This window comes from Capricornis sumatraensis, chromosome 1 (genome assembly GCF_032405125.1).
Source record: "Capricornis sumatraensis isolate serow.1 chromosome 1, serow.2, whole genome shotgun sequence".
In the NCBI taxonomy this organism is placed as follows: domain Eukaryota; kingdom Metazoa; phylum Chordata; class Mammalia; order Artiodactyla; family Bovidae; genus Capricornis; species Capricornis sumatraensis.
Genome location: NC_091069.1, coordinates 176,824,335 through 176,849,271, shown reverse-complemented (window position 1 = coordinate 176,849,271; position 24,937 = coordinate 176,824,335). Strand labels below are relative to the sequence as shown.

The 24,937-nt window shown below is 45.4% G+C and overlaps 1 protein-coding gene across 1 annotated transcript in view; it reads right to left on the bottom strand.

The window, feature by feature from the left end:
• Positions 1 to 11,891: 11,891 nt before the first annotated feature.
• Positions 11,892 to 24,937, bottom strand: part of RUBCN (rubicon autophagy regulator) — a 37,223-nt gene continuing 24,177 nt past the window's right edge. Inside the window, exons 12-20 of the mRNA XM_068970999.1 lie at positions 21,408 to 21,468; positions 20,390 to 20,522; positions 19,363 to 19,508; positions 18,720 to 18,784; positions 17,438 to 17,676; positions 16,848 to 16,909; positions 16,247 to 16,400; positions 14,823 to 14,916; positions 11,892 to 14,606 (exon numbers count right to left, since the gene is read on the bottom strand). Of these exons, the coding sequence (XP_068827100.1) occupies positions 14,428 to 14,606; positions 14,823 to 14,916; positions 16,247 to 16,400; positions 16,848 to 16,909; positions 17,438 to 17,676; positions 18,720 to 18,784; positions 19,363 to 19,508; positions 20,390 to 20,522; positions 21,408 to 21,468 (1,133 nt within the window). The 3' untranslated portion in view covers positions 11,892 to 14,427. The remainder of the gene's footprint in view (positions 14,607 to 14,822; positions 14,917 to 16,246; positions 16,401 to 16,847; positions 16,910 to 17,437; positions 17,677 to 18,719; positions 18,785 to 19,362; positions 19,509 to 20,389; positions 20,523 to 21,407; positions 21,469 to 24,937) is intronic.

Here is a 24,937-nt window from a genome sequence, read left to right as displayed (position 1 = left end):
TAAATAAAATTTTTTAAAATGAACAAAAGATGTATCTAAAGAGGATACACAAATGGCCTATAAGCACATAATTATCAGGAAAATGAAAATTTGAGTCACAATGAGTTACCACTTCACCACCATTAGGTTAAAATGAAGAAGAAAACAAGTATTGGTAGGGATGTGGAGAAACTGGAACCCTTACATTACTAGTGGAAATAGAAAATGGTGCAGCTACTTTGCAAAACTGATTGGCAGTTTCTCAGAATGTTAAATGTAGAGTTACCAAATGACCCAGCAAATCCACTTCTGGGTATATACTGAAAAGAACTGAAAATATATGTTCACATAAAAACCTGTTCAAAAATGTTGAGAGAAGCATTATTCATAATGGTCAAAAAGTGGAAATAATTCAAATGTTCAACTGATGAGCAGATAAAACAAAACATGGTATTTCTACACAATGGAATGCTATTCAGCCATAAAAATGAATGAAATGCTGATACATGCTACAGCAGGGAGGTACCTTGAAAATATGATACTAAATGAAAGAAGTCAGCCGTGAAATGTCACATGTTGTTTGAGTCTGTTTATGTGAAATGTCTGGAATAGGCAAATCCACAAAGACGGAAAGTAGATTAATGGTAGCTAGGGGTGGGAAGGTGTAGGCAATAGATGGGTGATTGATTGTCAATGATGCAGCATTTCTTTGGAAGGTGATGAAATGTTCTAAACTTAGGTAACAGTGTTGGTTGCACCACTCTGTGAATACGCTAAAAACCATTGAATTGTATATTTTAAAAGGATGTCTTTCACATTATGTGAATTATATCTCAATAAAGTTGTTACTAAAAAGAGACCGAGAAAGATGAGTGACAAAACAAGAGTGGCAGGAGTGACAGCAAGGAAAAAAGAGAGGCAACAGAGAGAACAGAAGAGCTGTGACAAGAGGGACAGAGAAAAACCACACAGTTAGGAGGTCTCCAAGGTCCCTGCTCACAAAACAGTTCGCCAACCCCAGTTCCTACTAATTCCCCAAGGTGTTCAATGCAGTTATTATCACAGTGGTAAAGAATTCACACAGGAGATGCCGGTTCAGTCCCTGGGATGGGAAGATCCACTGGAGAAGGAAATGGCAACTCACTCCCATATTCTAGCCTGGAAAATTGCATGGACAGAGGAGCCTGGTGGGCTACAGTCCTTGGGATCTCAGATTCAGACACGACCAAGTGACTGAGCACTGAACACACGCTTGTCCACTGCAAGATGAGGGGGTTATCTTCTGTAAGACGAGGAAGACAAGGCGCTGCCAGGTGGAGAGCATGGCCCAAGTGACCTGGTGAGTCTGCGGCTCAGGTCGAAAGGTGCCCCAGGTGCTCTCATGCCCAGAACTCTCAGTGTTGTTTTCCCTTTCCCTTGACCTTCTCATTAGGTTCACACTTGCCTGGGGCTTTGTTTAGGGATAAGCTGGAGGACATTCCAGAGCTGACAAGATCAACAGGGTGCAAGCCACAGAGAGTATGTGGGGCCAGGTGTGGCTAGCCCACCCTGTTGTGGAAACAGAGGCCAGCAGGTAGGTGTCTGGTGAAAAGGGAGCCAAAGACCAACCCACGCTCAAGGTGATGGTGGGAGGGGCTGGAGCAGTGACCTGTGAGTTTGGTCTGGCTTCTGCCTCATGTTCTGGTCAGGAGACTCATGCTACTGATCAGTTTCCCTTCTCACACCAGCCCCCTTCCCGCGTACCTGGTTCAGAGTCAGGTTGTCACCAAGACCAGGAATCAACCAAAAGACTGTCCCAGGAGGGACTTCCGTGGTGGTCCAATGGATAAAACTCCGTGCTCCCAATGCAGGGGGCCCAGGTTCGATCCCTGGTTGGGGAACAAAGGTCTCACATGCTACAGCTAAGCCCAAGTGCCTTAACAACTGAGCCCACGCACTATAAGGCTCATGCACCACAACTAGAGAAGCTCATGTGCTGCAATGAAGACCCAGAGCTGCCAAAACAAATTAAAAAAAAAAAAAAACCCACTCATTTCAAAGATAGGAGCAGTCCCAGGGACCATACAAATGAGGACCATAGCCCACGTGGGAGTCAGAGATCAAGTCAGTGGTCTGGTGATACTAAAATCATGCTTTTAATAGACAAGAACTGTCCCAGGGACCATACAGATGAGGACCATAGCCCATGTGGGAGTCAGAGATCAAGTCAGTGGTCTAGTGATATCAGCATTTATTTTAACAGTTTAGGATGGGATGGAATGGAATGGAGTGGAGTGGAATAGAATAGAATAGGAAACATCCATATATATTGTATATGTAAGTTTCTTGGGGTTCTTTTTGAAAATTTTGTTTGCTTTTATATACATGTATTTAAGTACTGGATCAAAGGATGAAATATATTTCTTAATGTGGATTACGGCCAGAGAAGTTTGAAAGACACTGATCTAAAAATAGAAAAGCCATGTTCTTAAGGTCATGGTTGAGTGGGTGATAGAGCTGAGAGAGGAACTAGCAAGCCTGACTTTTTCCCTGTTTTCCCCATAACATGCAGGCACAAGGTTCTCCCTCAAAAAGCCACTGGCCACTGCCCTCTGGCACTCTCTAAACACACTGCATACTCCTGCTTTTGAGCCTTTGTTAAAGCTGCTTCCTCTGCTAGGAAGGCCCTTCCCTCTCACAACCACTAGAAGAAAACATTCTTATCCTTCAAGGTCACGATTAAATTCAGTCTTCCCAGGGTTGCTAAGGAACTACCTCATTATTTTGAGAGTGATAAATGAAGACTCATTTATCCAGTTTCCCACACAAACCAAATAGTTGAAGAGGGAAAGGTCTTCTTTATAGAACTCCAGCTAAAAAATGCAGAAGGAATGACAGAGGTAGAAAACCACCATTTGTCAATTCCCAAGCCCCTCTCACTAACAAAAAATGGATCTAGGTGACAATCATCACTAGAAGTTAAAATCGTTAGAGAAAGATTGAGGGGGACCTTTTTTTAACGGACCTACATATGAATGCCCCTGGCTGATGAACTTTAACACCAGTAAAAGTGAGATGACCAGACATTGCTTGTCTCCTTCACGATACAGTAGGAAGCACACAGCCTCACCTACAGAACATTCTTACCAAAAGATATGAGCCTTAACTACCAGATTTCAGGTAATGCAATGCACAGAGGAGCACCCACCAAGATCAGATCAGACAAATCCAGAATGCAGGGCTATCTACAAGACAAATGGCGTGGTTTCTTCAACAAATACACAGCATAAAAAAGAAAAAAGGCTGGTATAGATTTAAAGAGACTTAAGAATATAACAACTAAATGTAATGTATAGACCTTGTTTAGATCCTGATTCAAATAAGCCAATTGCAAAAAGGCCTTTTTGATAGTTGGAGAAATATGCACACTGATAGGTATTAAGTGGTAGTAGTTATTTTCATTATTTCGGCTCTGATAAGGTATTGTGGTTATATTATTTTAATATGGCAGATAAGAATTTGGGCAAAGTGTTGATAATTTTCAAGCTAGCCAATAGGTTCACTGGGTTCATTAAACTATCAAATTTAATGAACAAATTTTCATAATAAAAATTTTTTAAAATAAATTTGATCTATCCTGAGAGGACTTCCTACATCCCCTAGCTGGGATGTAGGGTTTAAATTTTTCCTTTTACCCTTAAAACCTATTGATTTCATTATGTTAACATTCAGTTCAGTTCAGTTCAGTTGTGTCCGACTCTTTGTGACCCCATGAATTGCAGCACGCCAGGCCTCCCTGTCCATCACCAATCCCCAGAGTTTACTCAAACTCATGTCCATCGAGTCAGTGATGCCATCCAGCCATCTCATTCTCTGTCGTCCCCTTTTCCTCCTGCCCCCAATCCCTCCCAGCCTCAGAGTCTTTTCCAATGAGTCAACTCTTTGCATGAGGTGGCCAAAGTACTGGAGTTTCAGCTTTAGCATCAGTCCTCCCAAAGAACACCCAAGTTAACATAGCATTAATCCCTGTCTCAATCATTGTTACCATCTTCTTTCCAGAAGTGTGTATCTGTCGTCCTACCAGCTCATCAAAGGCAGAAAATGCATCTCTGTAGTTTCATTATCAAGTAATTTATATTTAGTTTAAAAGATCTGAGTTGAGCTTGGGCTCACACTTGCGCTCCCAGGGGAATCCAAATGTCAGGACAGATTTACAGTTCCTAACAGCGCTGACCAGTCCCATCAGAAAAATGACAGCACAACAAGGGAAAGAAAGTCCACCCCATGGTGAGCAAGCACTCATTCATTCACTCATTTATTCCTTTTATTCTATTCAGTGACTCTTTGAGCCGGGTACTATGGTGGATCATGGAGGTACATTCCACTGCCCTGCCCCACCCAACAGTTCAGAGAAACACCTTCCAGGAGCTCAGTCTAGTGAAAGGAGAGGCATCTTACTACAGGTAACCAGAACATTGCCATACTGCCTGGTAAGTGCTGCACCACAGGTAAGAGGAGAGGGCTGCAGGGTTGGCAGAGAGGCAGTGCACCCATCAGGAAACAGCTTTCTGGTGGGGAGCCAGCAGCTCAGGGACTCCTCTGTGACCATCCCATTGGCTTCAGATGAAGAGGCTTATAGAAGTGACAAGCTGAGGGGCCAGGAAGAGCCCCAAACAAGGTGGGGTGAAGAACCCAATGCTAATAGTTTGCAGCCCTTCAGAATAATATTCTTAAATATGTTTGACAGTTTTATAGAGAAGAGGGTAAGCATGGCCGGGGGAAGGTGTGGAAAGGGGGGCATGAGGCAGACTCATCCTCCCGCTACGGTTTTTACAAGCAACGTATTAACACATCTTTTGTTGCTTAAGCATACCTTAAGGCGCCCATCCTTGCAAAAAGTATTCCTACCAATGACACCCAGTTTTCTCCCAAAAGATATTCTGGCAGATGTAGCTTTCTCCATCCCACTGCATTTCCAGGAATATTTTAGCAAACCAAATGGGTTGGTACCCAGTGAGTCTGCCTATGAATCCAGATCTGGGCTTGTCACACCACCTTCACTCCTAGCCCTCTGACCGGGCACATTCTAGAGCTTTGTGCTGCCTCCTCCACTCATAGGAACCTCTTCTAGACATTCCTCTGGACTCTCCAACCACAATAGACCTTCCCAAGTGAATCACCCAAAGACATCTTATAAATATGGATGCGGTACATAGAGAAGCCACCTTAGGCACTGGTAGATGAATAAATGAATTATTTCATTAATAAATTAGCAAACATAGAAGGATCACGCCAGGGACAAAAATGGTTGAGTAAATGAATGAATGAATAAGAAAGAGACTAGAGGCCAGGTCCCTTTGACCTGCTAGCCTGGCTCCTCACCTGTCTCCTGGTTTGGGGCCACAGGGCTCAGCCGCAGTAGGAGGAGGAGAACCAGCCCCATGGCTGCAGGCATCGAGCAGAGACAGTATTTCAGGGACCAAGAACAGGACTTTAAATACCTACTCTTTCCAATCAGGTCATTTGGTAACCTCACAGGGAGGAGCCTGCTGACACCTGGGCCATCACTGGCAGAGGGCAGGGGTGTGGCACCAAGACAGGGGCACAGGTGTCCCAGCTGCTTGGAATAGCTTGGTCAAGCAGAGGTAACATGGCAAGAAGCAATTTCCTATCTTCTGGTGTTTCCAGGCCCTTGGGAAGAGCAGAATCAGAGAAACCAGAGAGATTGCCACCAGGAACTACGGAGATCATCTGGTCTGACCAGCCTGTTTTATATAGATAAGGTTCTATCTTATCTTGTAAGGCCCATAGAAGACAAGAGGTAACCCAAGTTCACACAGCTCAGTTATTATAGAGCTGAGGTGTAGAGCCTGGTCTCCTGGTTCACTCCAGTGTTCTTTAAACCAAATGTAGCAGAAGAATTCAGAAATGCTCCTGGGAGGGCCCATCAGCCTGGAAAATCATCAGGGCAGCTCTATTATCCCCTAGCCAGTATAAGTTGTCTATACCACAGGAACACTGACAGAACAGGAGGAGGTTGAGACTTGGAGATTTGAGGAGACTGTCTACTATAGGAAAATGTGAAAAGTAAGGTGACTCCAAAATCCTTTAAGCTAGGCTTCAGCAGTATGTGAACCGAGAACTTCCGGATGTACAAGCTGGGTTTAGAAAAGGCTGAGAAATCAGAGATCAAAGTGCCAGCGTTCATTGAATCATGGAGAAAGCAAGGGAATGGATAGATAGATGAATGAATACATGAATGAATGATTGCTGGGCTGCAGTGGCCCCTTTCCCCTCCCCTGTTGAATAGTCTTCTCACTTTTGGCCTGTGAAGATCTCAAGTCTAAGTTAAATATTGGGAAGAGAAGCTTAGGGCTTTCCAGAAGGCTCAGTGGTAAAGAATCCACCTGCCAATGCAGGAGATGTGGGTTTGATCCTTGGGTTAGGAAGATCCCCTGGAGGAGGGCATGGCAACCCACTCCAGTATTCTTGCCTGGAGAATTCCATGGACAAAGGAGCCTGGAGAGCTACAGTCCATAGGGGCACAGAGAGTCAGACACGATTGAGCAACTAAGCACATAAAGATAAGCTTGAGAACTTGCTGAAAATCAAGTTTTGGCTTCCTGTGAATCACATCTAGTTTGTAACAATAAACAAAGAACCTCAGAACAAGTAAAAATTTTGTACTATAGCTATTTTTCTCTCTGGTTGGAAAACATTTGAATATTTTATCAAGTTCAGCAGTCTTTTGTATGTCTTCAGCATTCTTCTCTCAGCTTACCTTATAGACATAACAATTTTTAAATACCTAGTATATTTTTAGGGCATGTAAATATCATCATATCTCCTGGCAAGAAAAAGCCGGCAGTTTAATAATAAAGTGAGTGAAGGGCATTTGGAATGTTATCCACTCTGATAATGACTGTTGAACAAAACAAAACAGAAACAGTTACAGACAAACTTGAGGGAGGAAAAGGGAGATGAAGACATTTTCATCACTTCAAGATTTGGGAAAGCAATCAGTGCAGATATCTGCTGGCACAAGAAGAGATAAGAGAGCTAAGAGGGGAGGTAATCAGACGCGAGGTCAGAGCAATCCCATCCCCTGTCTCACAATGTCCTTCCTGTTGGTTCTTGTTCCCACTGACAGGCAGAGAGGGAAAACAAAGACAGACTGCTTCCCCAGTGGTTCTCTCACTCTCCAGGAAGAGTCATGTGTATTTGTGTGAACCCAACTATTAGGAGTAGTTGAACCCACAGAAGTTGTCTGTAGGAGAGTCCCCTGGGGATCTCTGATCTGGGGAAAACCAGCAGGGACACCTTAAAGACAAGTAGTGCAGAGAGACCTGAGAGCCCCAGGGTCAGCTGGCTTTATAATCATCTCAGCTTTGGATGGGTTCGGGCTCTTTGGTTGGAAGAAATCAGACCTGCTCCTGCTGGTAGTGAAGAGGTAGACAGAGAACAGTCATTACAGAGATCCATGTGGCAAAGGGGAAAACTGATCACGTTCATCTGACTATAGGACCCCAATGTGGGCTGACCCTGTTAGGGTCTCCTCTGTCTAAGACCTCAGTGTAGGTTCTTCTGGCTTAATTTGGAAGGCCGTGTGTGGCATCTTTGGGGATATCACTGGGATTTTGCAGAGGGAATGCTGCTGAGCTCGGGGTGATTAAAGAGGACATGAAAGACCACTGCTGCAGCAAAGGTGATCCTTGTCAGGAAAGATCCTTGGAGCGGCACTTCGTGTCTGCTTGCCTCAACATAGGACAGGCGATTCCTCACACTCATTCATTTCATGCAGTTACTTGTTTATTTGTTCTATTGGGAAAAGACTAAATAACAACATTGTGTGACAAGTGCTCTAACAGGAGGTTGAGAGAGAGTGCCAGGGGCTCACAGTGGGCGGGTAGAGTAGAATGCAGGCAGGGGACACTGTGATGTGGCTGAGCGAGTTCTCAACAGAGGACAGATGAAGGCGTAGTTTGGAAACAGCTAATAGTTCAGGGAATGGCAGGAGCTCAGGCTATGAAGCTGAAGTGTGATCATGGATTAAAGGTCCTTTATGCGCCAGCAGAAGAAACCAAACTTTACCTTGTGGGGAGAGAACTGTTGGTGAGTTTTAGGTAGGGGAGTAAGACCCCACAGTAAGGCTTTCTTCCTTCCCACTGCTCCAATCTCCTTATTCCCACCATGGAGGGCAATTGGCAATGCTTACCAAAATTACAAATGGACAAATTTTTTGTGCCAGTCATTCCTCTTTGGAGAATTTACCTGACAGATACGCCTGCACCCATGTGAATGACACAGAACCAGGTTTTTCACGGCAGCATCATTTGTGTTAATAAAAGATTGGAAACAACTTCAATGTCTCTCAATAGCTAAATGGTTGACTCAATTATATTCTACCCATACAATGGATAATGTATGAGTGAGTGAGTGAAAGCTGCTCAGTCGTAACCCCCATGGATTCTAAAAAAAGAATAAAGAAACTTTTACTGTAGTGATATAGGAAATTCTCTAAGATACACTGATGGGGGGGAAAAAAGCAAGGCACAGAAATGTGTATACAGTATGCTAGCTTTTAAAGAAGTGTGAAGAATTTTATATATATATATATATATATATATAAAATTTGCTTGTGTTTACATGAAGAAACTCTGTATGGATAAAAAGAAAAGTCACAAGTGACTATCAAAGGGGATAAGGCAGAAACTGGACACATGGCTACAGAAATGGGAGAGACTCCACTGTATTCTTTTCTGCGGATTTTAATCATGTGAATGTATTAGAGAAGTACATTTAAATATTATTAAGTGACCAAGAAAGGACAGCGAGGAAGTGAAAGAAAGGTGGGGGTGGGGGGCTCTATCATTCCCTTTCCCCTCTGCAGGCTTCATTTCTGCTTTCGCATCGCCAGAACTTTCTTTCGGTGAGCTCAGTGGCTAAGGGAAACACACAACTTTTCTTTCAGACCTTGGTGTAGAGAGATCTATTGTTGGCATCTGGGCTGAATTTCTTTGTTTCGATTCTAAGTAGAGAAAGGCAGGGAGGTGAGGGGGAGAGAAGAGAAAGGTACCTTTTACTTTCCTCTCTTTCCCTCACTGCTGCTAGTGCTGAAGCAGCTCTGTGCTCGCTGTGGAAACAAGGGTTTGCAGGAGAGGCCAGGAGTCTGGCTGTTCCTGCAGTGGGCTGGGGGAATGGGGAAATAAAGCCATTCAGGAACCACGGGCATCACTGTTTGAAAAGAAAACAGGTGAGAAATTGCAGAGGCTGAGAAAAGGATAGGACTTCCCTTGGGTTTGTTGCCTAATGATTACAGGTCACCTGTGCTGCGCTTTCCAGACTTGAGTCTTAGAGGTCTGCTGTAGCCGCTCTCTCGGCAGGGGATGGTCACTAGTACTCCCAACATCCTAAGAAACTCCCAACCATGCAAGGCTTCTTTTAACCCAGGAACTCTCATCTCGCTGGTCTGGTGTTAAGTTTACCTCCAAAACCAGAGCACAGCTCTCTGCTTTCTGTTCCTCCCCCAGAAGCAGTTCACAGAACTGAGGAAGGCGAGGGTGCATGCCCAGCACACCCTCGCGTTCTCCACGCTCCTAGAATAGTAGCTGTAAGTAGATTCTCTTTCCTTTTTAATCACATTCATCTTTGATCTCACAATGGGAATGCCTGGGCCATCTGGCAGCTGCTTCACCAAAGTTTTATAAGCAGTTTGATATCGTGGAGATCAGCAGCGGGAGAGGACTCCGACTGGCAGAAGAGCCAGCAGGATACGGTGGGCATGGTGGTCCCTTGCTCCCATCCTCTAAGTCAAACATTCCAAGGAAAAAGGAATTTGGGCTGGGTCTCGCTGTAACCAGGGTGCTATAAAAATTAAGCCCTCTCTTTGTACCATTAGAGGGTAAAGTAAACCTACACACATTTGGGGCCACAGAAAATGATGAATAACATAGTGCCACAAAGGATGACTGCCTGGCTCACAGTTCCCCTTTGTGGTGTACCCCCAGTCCTCAAGAGGGAGTCCCCAACACAGGCTCAAGAGGTCTGCAAATCCTGCATTTGAGGTTCCAGAGCTGCTCCGGTCTCTGCCCTTTCTATTCTTGGTTGCTAACTTTCCTTGGATTCTGTAATGTATACAAATATTTTTCTAATATCTTGCCCTACCCACATCACCCACCCCCACTTTTTACTCCCTATTTTAAAATGTCAGAGTTAGAACAAAATATTTAGAATTTATCTTGTTTTTTAGAGGGTTTGGTGAGATGACAGTGACAACGGTATGTCATATTCTAGTCTAGATGAACATAATTCTTTCTCTCCCATCTCCCTGGGATATCCACAGATTCTACTCGTTTTGCTCTATTTTCTGCAAAAGTGGACACTGATATTTTTAACCAGATCAGTCACTCCTCTGATTAGAACTCTTCAGTAACTTTCCAATGTTCTTAGAATAAAATGTAAAATCTTTGGTGCCCAATACAATAAACCCTGCAATTCTTAGTAGGTCCTTTTTGCAGTTCCTTGCCCAAACTCCTTCTATCTTAGGGCCATCATATATGCTAGCCCAGTCTGGGGCACTTTTCTCACTACTCTGAGTCTCATTTTGGGGGTCTTGGTTAAAGCATCGCCTTCTCAGGGGCCTTAGTTCTCTTCAATCTAAATGAGGTCCCCTTGTTATTTTTTTTAACAGCATCTACCCTTTTCCTTGGAGAAGGCAATGGCAACCCACTCCAGTACTCTTGCCTGGAGAATCCCATGGATGGAGGAGCCTGGTAGGCTGCAGTCCATGGGGTCGCTAAGAGTCCGACACGACTGAGTGACTTCACTTTCACTTTTCACTTTCTTGCATTGGAGAAGGAAATGGCAACCCACTCCAGTGTTCTTGCCTGGAGAATCCCAGGGACGGGGGAGCCTGGTGGGCTGCCGTCTATGGGGTCGCACAGAGCCGGACACAACTGAAGCGACTTAGCAGCAGCAGCAGCACCCTTTTCCTTTACAGCTCTTATTTATTACAGCTCATAATTACACATTCATTTTGGTAACTCTGGGCAATGTCTGTCTCCCCAACAAGACTTGACATGCCTGAAGAGGGAGGGCCTATATCTGTTTCAGTCCCTGTGACAACCCCTGAACCCAGTACAGAAATCAGCAAACAGTAGGTACCCACATATTTGATGGACGATTAAATAGGGAGAGACTGGCATGGCTGGAGAAGGTTGAGATTTAAGATAAGAGCCTGAATTTGTGTGCTAAGAAAAGGAATGAAATTTAAAGAGAAAAATCACCATAATGTGACAGCAGGTGGTGAGGAGACACTGCTTTCCTAGTCAGAATTGCCACCTGACTCAAAGAGAAGGAAATTAATTTTCAAACCAGGGTGACTAATGGTTAGGTTTGAGGAAATATGATATTTACGTTGGCTTTAGACATACTGGCTGGAGCTGACCAAAGGACACTGAAGGGGAAATGTTCAGAAAGCTGCAGGGTGTAACTGGAGCTCCAGCAGGCCAGCAGCATGAAAGAGAAACTCGGAGAGGGTTGTTCACAGAAGTGGGGACTGAAGCATCTAAGACAACTCAGACGCTGTGGAGAGGGAAGATTTACCTCGCTTCAGGGGGCCGTTACACCAAGGCGACCGGTAGTGGGCACACCCCGTGCATTGTAAAGTGCTACAAAGTACTTTATACACAAAGACATAGACATCTAGAATGGTGAACTGATCTGCCCAAGGTCATGTGGCAAGTCAGTGACAAAGCATTCCAACCCACTTTTCCTGACTTGGAAGGTCCAATGTTCTTTGCATCATAACAGAAATTTCCTGAATTTTTCGACATGTCCACTTCCTGATAGTCAAGATAGGCAAGTAAAAAGCAGAATTTCATTTCCTTAGTTTATTAAAGATGACAATGAAATGTTAGGCTGTGTATGAATTACAGCAAGTAGAAACTCAGTTGGAACACGAGTTGTACACACACGAACATCTATTTAGACTCTTGCTCCTTTTATGTGAATTCAACAAAAGCTCTAAAGCCTTGGTAGAGAGTTAATAACAGCCTCATTTAAGTGGAAAACATCTGCCTTCCACTCTTCTGCTATGTCTTGAATCTTGTCTCCACCTTGCAAGCAAACTCTTTTTTCCCTTTATTTATAGAAAAGAACACCTCTTCCCTCCTATTTCTCTCAGAAGGAACTCTCTTCAGTGCATTCGGAGCTTCTCCCCACAACAGCGGGGATTTTCAGATACTAATAAGTTGCAAAGTGCTTTCAAAACACCCCATCCTCTTTCCTCTCTCTCCCTACTCTCAAATAAATAAATAAATGGTATCTGGTGTCAGGGTCACTAAAACAGATATGCAACCTAGAGGGATAGGGTTGGGGAGCTGGAGAAAAAAAAGTGAAAACCCAGGAGCACATGAGATTGCTGAGCTCAGCTTTAGAAAGTGTCAGCGTCTTCCGTCCTTTCATCATGTTACATGAAACACGCACGACAGTAACGAGAGGACATCTCTCCTCCAGTGTAGCGCCTTGGAGTAAGGAGCTGGATTTTCAATTTAAACCAGAACTGGAAGTAGAGCTCATCATTTTCACAAACACCTTAGTCTGAATCTGAGGCCTAATTCTCAGCGAGACTAGAGTTTCACAACGTCATTCCGAAGCTCCTTGATGGACCAGGCAGTTTCTAGTCTGCCCTTCAACACTGGGCTGGGCTGGAGGCTTTGGCTTTCACAGCCCCTCTGCCCCTGCCATGAACTGAAGGGAGAACAGCCTCAGGGTCTTCCAGCCTGACATGGCCTTCAGATCCCAAGTCTGAGGCAGAGGGACCAGTGCCAGACGTCAGCTTCTTCCCGCTCCCTCCTGTCCTGGGGGAGCCTCAGCTCTGTTACTTTACTGCCCCTATTACTTCCAGTGACACTCCTGGTTGCCTCTGACTCAGACACTCAGCAGCTTCCACCAACCACGTGCAACTTTCTGTTCAGCTTCCCGGGGCAGTGCCCACAGCAGGTTTTTTCCTACTAGCAACCAACTATGGAAAGACAGGCACCCAGGAAGCAGTCAGTCCCAGAACTAAAATGCTGTGGGCTTTAGTTCACAGAGCTGCCAGCCCTTGGAGCTGTGACCCTGACCAGTGCTTTACATACCGGTCAGGAGCTACAGCAACTTAAAGAATGCCACAGACATATACACGGTCCCTTCAAAAACTTTTCCCATCAAAACACACATTAAAAAAGCGTGTGGGTGTGTGTTAAAATTAGTAATAAGGATGACTGCATATACTACCATCACGAGGCTAAAGAGTTAAGTGCATAATTGGCATAAAGGTTCTTGTTATCATAAGAACACAGGAACATTCATGCTCACAGCCACAAACTATCAAGTCTTTTAACACCACTAATAGCAGGAAGCTTTCACCTCAACTTTGACAAAATAAACTAAGCTAGGAGCTCAGCCTCTGGGGAGGGTCCCAGCCCCACCGCAGGAGGGAAGGGAGAGCATGGAGCTGGGCCAGGCTTCTACTCAGAACTGCAGTGACCTCCTGACAGGACAGAGTGGCAAGAGACTCATGGATGAGATGCTGGATGGGCTTCTGTCCTCACTTTAAGATGGCACCAGGGACTTGTCTGAGCTTGAGAGGTCACACCTGCACCAGAGCTATGTTGACTGAAAGGGACCTTATCACCCGAGAGGAGGCCAACAGCTCCTCTGATGGAACAAATGCTCTTTAAACAAGAGTTGTGGCCTCACTTATGCTTGAAATAGTCCTGGTCTAAGTATCAGTTCTGGTCTTTGTGTCAAGTCCCCCAGGGTAGATAAAGAAAGTCAGCCTGTGATATCATCTATGCCTAAAATACAAGAAAGTTATGACTGCCTCTTCGAGGTGTCTGAAGAGTCCAAGGTAGCAGTAACGCTGTTTTTATGGCCTCAGAAGCACCTACATAAGAATGCCCATGGCGCAGTCCCATTCTCTGATGCTTCTCCTCAGGGTCTGACCCTGTTCCAGGACTGGGAGAGAGAAAACTCCACCCTCCTGTTTCAGCAGCAAAGGAGAAGTGAGTTCGCTGAGAAATGCCTGGCTCAGAAGCTCCAGAATTAAAACAAAATAAAACTGGAAATGATTCTTGAGATGCAGCTGAAACCAGATCTGGTCCAAGTGGAGAAGGCCATGGATATCGGAAGAATTGGGTCTCACTGTTCAGTCCCCTAACAGAGGCACTGGAAGCTTCACTTAGGGACCCATGTGTCAGCTCTGATGGAAATGCTTGGTACCTGCAAATTGTCACAACAGACTGGACCCCACCAACCTATATAAGATTGAATACACAAGGACATTAGACAGATCATAAAAATTAATAATGATGATAAGTTAAAAAAAAAAAAGATAAAACCAAGTGGGGAAAGTCCTTAGGAGGGTGGCTCAGTTCTGCACTATATGTGACCCTCGCCCCTAGGAAGAGCGCTTTCTGTGCTTTCTCAGGTGGTCTCCAGGTCGGTGGGCTCCAGGGCCAAGGCCTCGGTGGGTTCCTCCTCGTAGTCGGACATGTAGGACTCCAGGCTCTGCTTGGCCAGCAGCTCCCTCCGGGCCTGCAGCCGCTCACAGCGGGGACAGCTCCCAGACTTGAAACAAGTTTTATGGTAGCATGCTTTACACTCTGGTCAGGTTGGGAAGGGGAGAGAGAAGAGAACAATCTGTGTCATCTCAGGCTGGAAGCAAGTCACTGCCAGGACCCTTCCTATAGCCAAGCCTTAGTGTACCTGTGGTGAGACACAGGGATCTGCTGAACCAAACCCAGCTTCTGTTAACAGGGGCAGCTGACAGGAAATTAATAAGCCCTGGGCTCTGTCCCATGCTGGGCACCAGCTCTCACCTTCACAGATCCGGCACTTGTGGAGCTCAAAGGGGAAGATGATGTCATCTTCATTCTGGCAGAACTCACAGATGAAGCCCTTGGCTTGGCAGAGCTGGGGAGGAAACAGACAGGCAGAAAAAGGAGGCAAAGTTCACCAGGAACTGGCCAAGAGGGTGAATACAAGAGGGGCGAGGAGCAAAATATAAACAAGACTTGAGGGGCTCCAAGGGCTTCCCCGGTGGCTCAGTGGTAAAGAATCCACCTGCAGTGCAGGAGACACAGGAGAAACGGGTTCAGTCCCTGGGTCGGGAAGGTCCCCTGGAGGAGGGCATGGCAACCCACTCCAGTATTCTTGCTGGGAAAATCCCATGGGGTCTCAAAGAGTTGGATATGACTGGAGCAACTGAACACACACGTACGAGGGGCTCCAAAGTGTTCTCCAACCTTCAGGAAAGAGACTGGAGCTGGACTTAGCATGACAGCCAAACTGGGCCCAGGCTGGGTAGTGTCAGACAAAGTTTTAAGATGGAGACAAGAAAGGCATGAGTTTGAGAAACTCCAGCCACAAGAGTGGTTCTCAAAGGAGAGATGACAAGAAGGAAGGAATGGGGCCACAAAGGGCTTCCTAAAGTAACAATTCCAGTGTGGGTAATGATTTTATTTTGAAATGGGAACCACAACCAATTAAGATGAAATGTAAAGGCAAGGACAGTTTTCCAAAATAATATCCAGCCTTGGGCCAGGTTATAGTGAAGTCTTTCCAACTCCCCCTGCTACACAGGAGCTCTACATGTGCCCCATTCTAAGTTCTAATTCTGGGACTGTTGCAGCAACACAGCCTGGATATATTCTAAGACGGGGAATTCTAAAAATGGCATTTCTGCTATGTTGGATAGATCAGGAACAATAATAACTTGCATGTACAGAATATTTAAATTTACACAGTGGTGGTGGTGGTGTAGTAGCTAAGTTGTGTCTGATTCTTGCCACCCCATGGACTGTAGCCCACCAGGCTCCTCTGCCCATGGCATGCTCCAAGCAAGAACACTGGAGTGAATTGCCATTCCCTTCACCAGGGGATCTTCCTGTGGTGTTTCCTGTGGTCACAGTGACTGAAAATGCTAAGACAAGACCCTGTCCTCTGAGTCTAATCCAGGGTCCTCCTCCCACATCAGGGCAACTCTTTAGTGTAGGCCCACTTAGTCCTGTCTGTTTCCCAGGAGAAATGCCAACACCACATCCTCTTCTGGTTCTAGATTCCTTAGATCTGGGTGATTTAGCTGTTCATCAACCCTGGGGAGAGCAAGCCTGTGCAGTTTCTCTCACAGTGTTAACAGGCCAACTCAACTTCCTGGAATTCAACAGCATGAACCCTGGACCCACGCTCCTCTTCACATCCCTAAGTAAGGGCCCTGCAGCGTGCCAGAGCAAGAGATTCTTACCACACATCGCTCTACATGGGCAGCCCCTGCCCTGGTGAGCTCAGCAAGCCGGGGCCCCAGCTCCCCCTTCCTGGTGGCAGTCAGGTCATTCAGTGAGTACAGGTGGAGATCCTCCGTCAGGTGGCCTGGAACGGTGTCAAAGGCATCCAGAAGTCTGCAGGAAATGAGGGGAAGTGGGCAGAGGCAGAGAATGAATGCTTTGTGTGGCCCATCAGAGAAGAAGGATTTCTATCCAGAAGCTGGTTAGGGATGAGAAGGGTCCTAGAAATAATGAAGGTGGGTAACACCCAGCCCACCCAGGCTACCCCAACCCTCCCTACAACCAGGCATCTGGAGGGTGAAGTGACTTCTACGCCCTTCTGCAGAGTGACTCGCGTCAGCTTGCCAAGAGTGGTGGGCTGACCCTGGATGGAATAACCAGAGTACCCCTTTCAGAGAGAAGGATACGTAGTTACTGCTATAGTTCTTGTTTACTATTTCTAGAATTTTCTGCATAATCCCCCTACTCTCCTGCTTTACATAACAAGGGCCAACTGCTGGGACACGTTTCTTCCAGAGACACTGACTGAGCCAGAGGTCTGTGGCCTCCATCAAGACTTACTCTTTGGCCAGTCGGCAGGTCTTGAACATGTTCTTCATGTGACAGAGCTGGATCCGCAGCAGCTGAAGAGAAGGGCATTGTGGGGGTGGGTGGAGGGATCAGAGGGGGTATGAAGAAGAGGGAAACAACCATCAGAAACAGAGTGCCTTTAAACCCTGCAGGTCTAGAAGGCTTGCATGCAGTAACCAGTGCCAGGCCTTTCTCCATACCTTTAACTCAACAATATGCTTCAAAATGACCCCCACTCAGGGAAGGCCCTTTGCTAGGTCTGCCCAAATCACATACACAGCTGGGAGCCACTGAAAAATCCAGAATCCAAACTTTTGGCCTGACACCCTCTTCTCTGTTCACTTAATATTTTCAGTGAAGGGGAGAAATCCTGCTTTTGCCATCGAGTGCTAACTCTAGAGCTGCCTCGCCAGGTTTGAGACTAGCTAGACACTCTGGAAATGGCAAGAGAAAGTGCATAGAGAGAGTGAGAATGATAAGATGGTTACAGCTCTGCATGACAACAGAGAGGACTGTGGTGATCTTGGGAAACCACTATGAACAGGGGGTAATCTAAGCCGTGACCTTTCCGAGGGTCTCACCCGGACGTGATTGAGCAGCTTGACCTTCCTATAGAGGGCACTGTTGATGTCTTGCACATTGAAGAGAGGGTCGTTCCAGATCTTAATGAGCAGGTCCTTGGAGAAATTGCTGACGTAGTACTTGCTGAAATCCCACTTGCGTAGAATGCGGCTGGGGATAACCATCTGGGCATTCTCGTGGCAGCACTGACAGAAGTACTTGCCCAAGTACTCACAGTACCGCAACCGCTTGATGTAATCTGAAAAAACAGAAGGTCAACAGGTCAGACGCAGCTTTCCCAACTATAAGCTGGTGAGGTAGCCTTTCTGTTCCTTTTGAATTAGAAGGAGGGCTCGTCAGTGGACTCCAACCACCTCTGTCTGAGTTCCCAAAGCCAGCAGAAACCCATACAGTGAGGCCTGTGGTTTCTGTGTCCCAGACTGGAAGCCACTGAAGAAATAAACGCTGCCAAGTTGGGAAGATCCAGTCTCCAAGAACCTGGCTGAGAGTACAGTAAGTCCCCTACATACAAACGAGTTCCATTCTGAGAGCATGTTCGTTAAGTCCAGCTTGTTCATAAGCCCAACAAAGTTAGCCAAGGTATCCAACTAACACAATCAGCTATATATTGCTGCTTTTATGCTTGCTCTGGACATCGTGGGCTTGAAGTAAAGACACTGTACTACTGTACTCTATACAGCTGTTGTTGTTGAGTCATTCAGTCACATCCAACTCTTTGTGACCCCACTCACTTAGCCCACCAGGCTCCTCTGTCCATGGGATTTCCCAGGCAAGAATACTGGACCGAGCTGCCATTCCCTTCTCCAGGGAATCTTCCCAACCCAAGGATCAAGGCCGCATCCCCTGTGTTGGCAGTCAGATTCTTTACTGCTGAGGCAGCAGGGAAACTCACTCTATACAGCACTGAACAGTAAAGCACACAAAAGCACAGGCACTTGTAGAGGATGCACGCCTGTGACAACGTACACCAGACATGTGGACTTCCGTGCTTGGACATGTGACCTTGTGTTCACACCTTTGAAAGTCCACAACTCAAAGGCTTCTATGTAGGGCACTTACTGTACACAATTTTCTCTGGAAATGGGCTTCTAGAACCATTTTCCTCTGATAACCAGTGTTCTTGCCTGGTCCTACCCCTTCCCTCTTCCAGGCCCCCTCTTTTCCTTTCCCCCGTTCTATGCTGTTAGCTCCTCTTACTGACCCTCTGACCAGCTCCCTTGCCCATGTGTATGAGAGCGTGAAGCCCCTGGAGGGGGCATGAGGGTCAGAGAAGACACTCACCAGGATCAGTCCGGATGCCGCAACCTGCGCAGCGGTAGTTCTGCTTGGCCACGGCGATTTTCCTCCTGAAGGAAGGGGAAGGAAAGGGGCTGCAGATACCAGCTTTATAAGGCCTCTGTGATGTACAGGGTGAGGACACAAACACAGGTCTCCCGGAAGCTGGGAAGGGAGGGGAATTCACCTATTTGTTTTTAAGAGTTGGACAAAACAAGCCGATTGGGAGAGCCCATTCAAAGCAAGGATGGCAAGGTTAGAATTTAGGCCTAGGCAGTGACTCTCCCCAATAATGAGCCACACTTTCTGTACAAATATAAGAGATGACAAATAAAGAGGAGAGAAAAGGAAAGAAAAGCATCCATCCCTCTTAAGAGGGAGGGGGAAGAAAACAGCTCATAAAACTATTGGGAGGAAGGCAACAGGTTGGGAGACCAGTGATAAACGACCTCTTTTCCAGTTAGCTCTGGAAAAGAATGGGAGGTCTAAGAGTAAAACTTGCAGACAAGAAGGATAATCCTCTCCCTCGGCCTTTTAGAACTGTGTGGGAGGTACAGCTGCAGGTAGAGAGAAGAGGGTAAGGAGACAGTTCTGACAACCCACAGAGAAAGCATCTGTTTTCCAAAGGGCACAGCCCCTGACAACTCACGTTGGGGCTGGATGAACATTAAAAATTATCTGTGGCCGGGGTGGCGCCCACTCCAGGTTGCCGCGAACGCGGATACGCAGCTTGTAGATGTCAGCATGCTGCCCATCATCTGGGGAGATGGGCAGTGAGTCAGGGATGGGCAGGAGCTGCAGGAGTAAAGCACAGGGTGATCTTCCATGGACAGTCTGGGGAATACATTCACTCGACCCTTCTGACCACAAAAGAAACATAATTAATGAAAGACTTCTCAGAAACACCTAAGCAAGGGCTTCATGGAACCTTGGCCTCAAAATAAATAAGGGACCAGGCTATTAGAAGTGAGGGCCTTGGGTTTCAAGAATCTAAAGGAATGCAAACAGCACCCCAGTTGGTGGCGCCTCTCGCTAACGCTGTCCCTGAGCCCACCCTGGGCCTCTTGGTGCACCAGGGTGTGTCATGCCTTACTCAACTGTAGAGCAAAGAAGAACCTTTTTTCAGTTCTTTCAGATACTCTTCCAGGGTCTCAAGGTGGTCACAGCTCAGGCGTGCTGCCCCAGGTCTAGTGAGCAGTCATGTGGGGTAACGACAGGGAAGGAGCTGCCACCTACATGCACAGGCATGTAGGTAGGCATACACATGAGTTAAGTCGCTTCAGTCATGTCTTGCATCTTTAAGACCCTATGGACTGCAGCCCGCCAGGCTCCTCTGTCCATGGAATTCTCCAGGTAAGAATACTGGAGTGGGTTGCCATGCCCTCCTCCAGGGGATCTTCCTGACCCAGGGATCGAACCTGTGTCTCTTATGTCTTCTTTACTGGCAGGTGGGTTCTTTACTCCTAGTGCCACCCTGGGAAGCCCAAGACAAGCATGCACACACGCCTTCATTTATTCATTCCACACATTTGCAGTGAAAGGCTTCTACGAGTCAGGAAGGAAACAAGTACATTCATGCTAAACAGTGGATGTATGACAAAGAAGAACAATATCAGGAAGGCTCACAGCCTCCTGGGGCTGGGCGGTGGGTAGAGAAGTAGAGCTGAAGAACCTACCTTCTGAGGGGCATCGTGCTCTGGAACGAGCCACTCCAGCTCCGAGGCGGCGGGGAGCTGCATCCCCTCAAACTGCTTCAGGAGCCCCATGGCCACTGCCTCAGCAGACGTGGAGTGCAGGAAGCAGTGGGAGCTGAAGTGGAGAGAGTCAAGGGAGGCTGAACAGGGCAGACAGGAGGATAGGAGCCCTCCCTTTAGGACCCCTCCCTTTAGGACCCGACAACTTACACAGTGATTTCCAGGCTGAGAGAACACTCACAGCCACCCCAGGCCACAAAGCTTTCTTTCTCATCATTTTCAGACTTGTGTGCACAGTGGAAAACACAATGGACCACACAGAGTTCTAAGACTTGGGCTCAGGTACCATTTACTAGCACTCATGACAATGCTGGTCAAGAATTCTGTGTCAAATCCTTTCTCTAAACTTTTGTTTTTTGGAGGCCACACCACACGGCATGTGGGATCTTAGTTTCCTGACCAGGGATCAAACCCACGCCCTCTGCATTGGAAGCGTGGAGTCTTAACCACTAGACCTCCAGGGAAGCCCTAAACTTCAATTTCTTTAACTGTAAAATGGGAATGACAACACCTGTTTACAAAGTTGAGAGAGTCAAACTGCTCTGTGGACTCTAAAGACTATTGCTGCTCCCATGTGAGCGTCTATCTCCTCTAGCTGAGTCTACTATGGGGAACCTGTTCAGACAATCTGATTTCATAGTCAGAAATCCTGATCACTGTTCTCTCTTTTAAGACCTCATCTTCTCGGGGTCTCTGATATAATCAGACTTACCAGAGAAGGAATAATCCACATTGAAAGCTTCGCTTCCACCAGAGCCCACCCTGTTTGAACCCACAGTCTTCTCTCTCTTTCCCTGGCTCACCACCACCAGGTAGGCTGGTCACATTAACCTTGCCTCTTTGCGGATTCAGATGGCACCACTCCATCCATATGCCAAGAACTGGGTCTATTTCTCCACATATCCCAAAGTTGTATTAAAAAAAAAAGAAAACTACTTACAAGGACTGAGAGGAAATGAAGGATTTGCTGTTGGAGGGCGTGCTCCTTCTGATGTCAGAATCTAAATGGAAACAACAGTTAAGGGGGACAGGAAATAGAAAGGCAGGAGGTAAGGATAATAATGGACACCAGTCCAAGCTACTGCCAGCTAAGCACTCAGGGCGGCAGCAAGGTGCCACATTCTATGCAGGATAAGGAGCAGAGTCCAGGTGAAGGTCTACATACGATTTATAGTTTGACTCTGTTCAGGTCACTCTGTTCTGTTCACCGGGCTGAATTAGTGACATTACACACAGCATAGAGAAGGTCAAAGTGGCTACTACAAATCCAGGTGGAAACACAAACTCTGACTTGGTTTAAAGCAGTGAAGGAAAAAAATGAAGCATTCTAAAGGCAAGCAGGAACAGACTCTGTACCAAGCAGTGACAAATTACTCTAATTTCTCTCTCATCGTCTAAACCTCAAGCCCTCTTAAATGATAAACTCTCAGAAGTAAGAACTCTATCGAGCTCTTTTTAAATTTCAGAATCAGTACCCAGCACAGAATTTAGATCATAGAGGTTACTCATTAAATGTACTTGGAATTGAAACTTTGCTTCTAACATCTGCCTGCTATTGGTATCACCCCTGAATGTGAGAAGTCTTCCATGTCTTTAACAAAGTTTCATGGAAAGACTCCCTTCCTTTCTGGTGGCACAGGGAAGAAAAGAACTTTCCTATGGCTTGGCAACTCCCTGGAGATACCTGGTAAACAACATATTTTCATGGAACTATTCAACATGATCTTTATTATAGAACTTGCAAACACAGTCATGGGAAACTATGGCAGACTTTCCAAAGCCTATTTACAGTAAAGAATTTTGAAGAGGGTTTCTAATAATGATATGATTGAATCTCTAGAGATCTCATCTACCCAAATAATTTTAATAGAAAGAAGAAAATATAGCATTCATATTCAAGAAAGGCAGACAGAGCCTGTTCAAGTCATGGAAATAGGACTATTCTGATAAGTCTCATCCCTCACTTCCTTTGATGCCTCATGAAAAGACCTTTTCCTAATTAAACCTACACAATGACCAATCTACTGCATTTAAGCCCCTAAATAGAGCACCAGGCTTAAATGACATTACACTGCACTTGGCCATAAGTTGCTCAATTGTTCTTCATGTTTCCTCTGTACACATATATATTTGTATGGATCACTAGATTATAATATCTCCTTGTGAGGAAATGAGATCATGTCTGATTGTTCTGTTTAGCACCCAAATACTTAATACAGTGCTCTGTATACAAGCATATATTCAAATAGTATTCCTGGCCTTGAGGGCCAGGCTTCAAAGCTATAAGTACAAGAGAGGAAAACTGAAACTTCTCAGCTTTCATATGCTCTTTAAGCATAGAAAAACTTAAGACAGCAACAAAATCTTTGACTAGTAAATAATAAATCCTATTTTATTTAAGAAGTTCATGTATATCATATACTCTGAATTTGCACCACCCAAATCCACTTCCCAAGATACTGCTAGTCTGTATTCCATTCTAAATGGTGCTGTATTTCATTCCAAATAAAGCCCAAGAATACTGGAGTGGGTAGCCTATCCCTTCTCCAGAAGATCTTCCCGACCCAGAAATCAAACCAGGGTCTCCTGGATTGCAGGCAGATTCTTTACCAACTGAGCTATCAAGAAAGCCCTCTAAATGGTGCTATTGGAGGGAAAAAAATTCTAGGTAATAGCAGACCTCGATAGACCACTGAGTTTGCAATGCTGATCTGAGTAACACTAAACTGCCTTGGATTGTACATAAGTTTTGCCTTGTCCTTAAAACCCTCAAAGAGCTTTGTATATGATAGGTTTTCAAAAAATATTTCCTAAATAATTGGCTCAAAGCAAAAAGCAAATTTCAGCCTGTTTAGGATAGAAAAGGAAAAAGAAGAGAAAATCTTAGATATTCTTGAGTAAAGAGCTAACAGTTATTACTGAGGGCCAGGCTACTAAAGAAAACATGGCATGCCAGAGAGGAGAGGTGGTGGACAATTCAAGGTTGCTGAAAACCACTGTCTTCATAAAAGCTATTTAGCACTTCTTCATCCTCACATTCTTTGAGAGAAAAAAAGTCTTTGGAAAATAAAGTGAAGTCATACTTTATCCTGTTTCTTCATTTTTACCAGAGGTACAGTAACATCCTAGCTAATCATGAATATTTCCAAGAGTGCAGAAGGTTACACAAGTTTGGAAGTGAGGATCTTACCCCAAGAGTGGAGAGAGACAGGCAGTGCCTGATACCAAAGGGACATCACACCTGTCTCTCGTCAGTGCCATGAAAGCCTTGCGGATACTAGGCCTCTGCTGTATCCTGCTCATTCTCCAGTCAGTTCAAGCAGACCATTAGCTTAGTGTGGTTGGAACACTAGCTGAAGATCTGGGTAAAAGTAGATCAGGGTCTAAGATAATTAAGGAGTAAAGAGAGAGAAGAAAGCTACTCAACTGAATGAGTTAAACCTACACCAAATGAGAGCACTTTAGAAAGAAGTCTGAGAAGCTCTCCTTCCAAATGGGAGTTTGGAAGTGAGGATATGAATTATGAAAAATTTTATCAATTATTTAAGGAGAATTGATCAATTCTTTGATGATTTCAAGCGTTTCTGATGCTTTAGATAGGATAAAGCTATTATTATGGACTGGGTAAGTTAGATGATATAAAAACAAACAAAAAAATAACAACAAGTTATTGGAAGAATTTTTGTATGTCCAGACATGGGCATTGGAATGATCAGGGAAGAACTGGTTAAAATCTTGTACCCTAGTAAAATCTGCATATTTTTAAATAAAACAACCAAGGCACAAGAAGAAAGTCAACTTCAGAACTTACTGGCCAATCTGACGGTGGGTTTCAACCTGTTTTCCCTTCAGCAGATAGGGGGATACCCAACATTCAGAAATCCAACTCTAATGAATTTTCTGCAACTGCTGATTCAAGAGGAAACACTTTAAAATGGAGAACTACAATTACTCTTATCTTAGAAGGAGAAAAAACATTATTAAAAGAGGGAGGGTAGGGAGGAGCAACCGATTACCTTGAATTGGATATAATTTTTAAACTTGCCAAAAATATAGTTCATGAACTTTTTTCATTATATAGTGTGACAATTATCAATTTATTGCCTTTTGGCTCCAAACCTGCCCTTCTTTTTGTCTGCTCTGTGATAATGGAGTTGGACTTGAAAACATCCATCTTTTGCCAGCTGGCACACTGTTAAGCTTTGCCAGCAGAGGGCACTGGAGAAACACTAGAGGAGGAAGGGGATTCTCTCGCTGCTTCTGGTATGCTCCCCTAAGCAGACTCCTATAGTGCAAGCCACTCCCCAGGGTAAGCATGGCCTCAGAAGGCTGTGCAGCAGAGTGCCACTGGTGGTATTTTTCATAAATGGCTTTCCTTGCACCTTCTGGGAAAGCTTCAGAGCAGGTGCTGCAGGCCTGGTACCTCCCATGAACCACTTCCCCTTCCCCCAACACCCCTTGAGTTCTGAG